Below are 4,143 nucleotides of genomic sequence, written 5' to 3'. Positions count from 1 at the left end.
CAGGAGAAAGTGAGGGCTGCAGATGTTGGAGATCAGAGCTGAAAAATGTGTTGCTGGAAAAACGCAGCAGGTCAGGCAGCATCCAAGGAACAGGAGAATCAACGTTTCAGGCATAAGCCCTTCTTCACGAATTCCCGAAGAAGGGCTTATGCCCGAAACGTCGATTCTCCAGCTCCTTGGATGCTGCCTGACCTGCTGCGCTTTTCCAGCAACACATTTTTCAGCTATTGTCATGCAGACAGACCTGTACCTACTAGAAGGATCATGAGGGAGCTAATCTCCTGGCAGCCATGAAGTGCCGATGCAGTAAGCTGGTTTCCCCGACCAGGGGCATGTGGTTTTTGAATTAGGACAAACAAGAAGGGCCTGAGATAAGGGAGAGCTTGTTTGTTCAGAGGGTGGTGGTGAATGTTTTGAATTTTCGGCCAAGCAAGCCCTTGAGACTCTGTCGTTGAGCAGATACAGGGGAGATGGGTTTCTGTCCTCAGAGAGACAGAGATGGTGCAGGAAAATAGTGCTGAAGGTCAGTCAGAATCTCCAAGAATGGTCAAAGGGCTAAATACCTGTGTCCTGGTGGAATTGCTGATGTTCTTTTCTCTGCACCTCCTTCAGGAAGGAACGAGAAATTGCGAGACTCGAAGAAAATGTGGCAGTCAATAAACTCTTTGTGGAACAGCAAAGTGCAGAGGGGAGGCAGGGTGAGGGAGCGAGAGAGGCTTACAGCATCATCCCTCAGGTCCAGAATGTCTGCACTGTGGTCGACGGCTTCATCTACGTGACAAATGCTGAAGGCATTAGAAGTTAGTGCAACCCCTTCGTTCAACACTACCCTACCCTCTCTCACCGAGCAAGGCTGCTGACTGTGTCTGTATTAGAAACTGAATAATACACACCCACTCACCAACAACTGTATCATGGCCAGAAATCCCCAGCACTGACTGAATCCTAGCAATAGCTTTTTAGATTACATTCAATTCTTCTCAATTCATTGTAATGTGGCACATTGAGTGTCATTGCAGGACAGCAAAGGGTCAGATACACAGTAAAGATCCTTCTACACTATTCCCGTCAAATACTCCCAGGACAGGAACAGCACGGGGTTAGATACAGAGTAAAGCTCTCTCTACACTGTCCCCATCAAATACTCCAGGACAGGGTCAGCTCGGGGTTAGATACAGAGTAAAGCTCCCACTACACTGTCCCCATCAAACACTCTCAGGACAGGGACAGCACAGTGTTAGATACAGAGCAAAGCTCCCTCTACACTGTCCCCATCAAACACTCTCAGGACAGGGACAGCACAGTGTTAGATACAGAGTAAAGCTCCCTCTACACTGTCCCCATTAAACACTCCCAGGACAGGGACTGCACAGGCTTTGGGAGGTGGTTGTGTGAACATCACTGGGCTAATGTTCTTGGGACATGGGTTTGAATCCCATCATGGCAAAGGCAAAGTTTCTTTAATCAAAGGCTGGCATTAAACTGGCCCACTCTCGTGAGCCAGGACACTCCCCGTCCTGGTTTACTAGTCTCCTTTAGGAAGGAAACTGCTATCCTTACCTGGTCTACCCTACATGTGACTCCAGACACATGGCAATGTGGGACTCTGCTTTCTGAACTGGCCAGAGGGAGACACTCAGATTGACGGATAATTGGGATTGAGCAATAAATGCCAGGCTCTGTGCTTGCTGCAGATTGCTGGGCTCTCCATGTTCCTCGCTGCTGGCTCTAATGTCGAGCTGCTAGACTGTCTCCTCATTCCCAACAGAGGCTTACAGCCACTCTAGCTTGAGGCCTGATTTCCTTTGTGCTGCACCGTTGCAATGTAATACACTTGGTTTTAATGTATTTATCTGGTCCCCTCTCCCTCAGGGCATGATCGAGAGCAGGAAGTGCTCCAGATTCAGGCCATGATTGATCCAAGACTTGGTGCTCAAAGCCGCCCCCTCCTGGTCTTGTGCTGTATTTCACAGCCTGGTGTACAGCGGATACCATGCGTTTATGTGGCTCACCAGTTACAATTGGGCCAGCTGGAGCGAGCCTGGTTGGTAAGTACGCTGGGGTGTCCTCAGGCATGTACTAAATCAGACAGCGAAGGATCACTGCCCTGCACAATTCTGCAGAGAGAGAAAATCACCCAGCTTAACCACCCAGAGTTCTCAGTTGGAAAGTCCACCTAATTAGATTAGATTAGATTCCCTACAGTGTGGAAACATGTCCTTCGGCCCAACAAGTCCCCACCGACCCTCCGAAGAGCAACCACCCAGACACCTGTTTCACTTTGTGTGAGAACATATTTATTTTGTCCCTGTCATGTTTTAAAGTTTCTCATTGCTCTAATGTCAGCTGTTGACCCTCAGTGGGTTAAAGGGGTGTGTGGATTAGTGGTGCTGGAAAAGCACAGCAGTTCAGGCAGCATCCGAGGAGCAGGAAAATCGACGTTTCAGACAAAAGCCCTTTATCAGAACCTGATGAAGGCCTTTTGCCCGAAACGTCGATTACTGCTCCTCAGATGCTGCCTGAACTGCTGTGCTTTTCCAGCACCACTAATCCAGAATCTGGTTTCCAGCATCTGCAGTCATTGTTTTTACCTAAAGGGGTGTGTGTTTGAACTTAGTGAAGAGATCTGACCACTTTTTCCTTCCCTGTTTGTTTCTTTGCTTCAGGCCCACGATACAGATGCACTTTCGCTTGGAGGCTTTCTTGATGCCATTGAATGGATTCTGCAGGAAGTTGGCACCTTATGATCCACTGTAGCTTGGAGCAGGTTCCATCCTTCAGGAATGATTATATCCCAATAGCTCGGCAAACCCAAACCCACCCCACCTCATTCTCAACAGGAGAACTTACTCAAGACCCTGTATTATATCCCAAGGAGGTGACTGGATACTCGTGAACTCCTCTGATCCACTGGTCAATCAGCTGATGTTGTCTCTCTGATGATCCCCACACTCTGCTGCATCAGGCAGTTGCGTGGATAAACACTGAGTGGGCCTTATCCATGTTGGGCAGCATTGATTGGTTGGATGGTATGAATAAAAAGTACTCTATGCCATTAATGAACAATCTGTTAATTAAAGGCTACAATGGGCTTGATCTTTGCCTTCCTGCAGTGATGGAGGAGTTTGGGAAAGCACCTCACATTGTGTCAAATTTGAGAAGGGCGTAATTACCATGGCCCCATGAGAGTGCCTGAGACCATAGCCCAGGGCTAGAATGGAGCAATTCATAAACTCAGAAAAAGGCACAACATATTAACCACGCTGTGGTTCCTCTTTCTGTATGAGGTCTGGTGACACAGTTGGTAGATCACTGCCTCTGAGCCTTTAGGTTCAAATCCTGCTCCAGGCTGAATTTCTGCAGTGCATCTTGTAGATAGTACACACTGCTGCTACTGAATGTCGGTGGTGGAGGGAGTGGGTATTTGTGGATGTGGAGCCAATCAAGTGGACTGCTTTGTCCTGGATGGTCTCAAGCTTCTTGTGTTGTTGGAGCTGCACCCATCAGAATCATGATGAAGGGCTTTTTGCTGCTCCTCGGATGCTGCCTGACCTGCTGTGCTTTTCCAGCACTACTCTAATCTAGACTCTGGTTTCCAGCATCTGCAGTCCTTGTTTTTACCCTGCATCCATTCAGGCAAGTGGGAAGTATTTCATCAAATTCCTGATTTGTGCCTTTTAGATGGTGGATAGGCTTTGGGGAGTCAGGAAGTGAGTTCTCACTGCAGTATTCCTAACCTCTGACCCGCTCTTGTAACCACTGTTTTAATATGGTGAGTCCATATGGTGATTGATTTTCTGGTCAATGGTAACCCCCAAGATGGGGATCTAATAATGGTAACACCATTGAATGTCAAGGGGCAGTGGTTAGATTTTCTTTCATTAGAGATGGGTGTTATGAAGGTGTAGATGTGTACTGTACCTTTAAGAGTTTTGAAAAGCTAGCAAGGACTGACTGAATGCACAGAGTCCTGAACAAGGTAAAAATGTAACACTTGATTGAAACAAATAGCTGGGGTTGTGTTGCTATGGAACAAAAGCAAATTCAAACTTGGCCAATCCATTTAAATTGTGCTCCAGAAACCAAAATCCAATCAAATTTGTATTTTACTGTTTGGGATGACATCAAACCAATGAAATGATC

General features: G+C 47.2%; 1 protein-coding gene across 1 annotated transcript in view; it reads left to right on the top strand.

Moving 5' to 3' along the window:
* LOC122565221 (F-box only protein 4-like) overlaps positions 1-3,059 on the top strand; it is a 20,693-nt gene extending 17,634 nt beyond the window's left edge. Inside the window, exons 3-5 of the mRNA XM_043720981.1 lie at positions 613-800; positions 1,873-2,048; positions 2,667-3,059. Of these exons, the coding sequence (XP_043576916.1) occupies positions 613-800; positions 1,873-2,048; positions 2,667-2,747 (445 nt within the window). The 3' untranslated portion in view covers positions 2,748-3,059. The remainder of the gene's footprint in view (positions 1-612; positions 801-1,872; positions 2,049-2,666) is intronic.
* The last annotated feature ends 1,084 nt before the right edge of the window (positions 3,060-4,143 follow it).

The sequence above is a fragment of the Chiloscyllium plagiosum genome, chromosome 2 (assembly GCF_004010195.1).
Source record: "Chiloscyllium plagiosum isolate BGI_BamShark_2017 chromosome 2, ASM401019v2, whole genome shotgun sequence".
In the NCBI taxonomy this organism is placed as follows: domain Eukaryota; kingdom Metazoa; phylum Chordata; class Chondrichthyes; order Orectolobiformes; family Hemiscylliidae; genus Chiloscyllium; species Chiloscyllium plagiosum.
The sequence above is the reverse complement of the archived record's forward strand: the minus strand, read 5'-3'. Positions and strand labels throughout refer to the sequence as shown.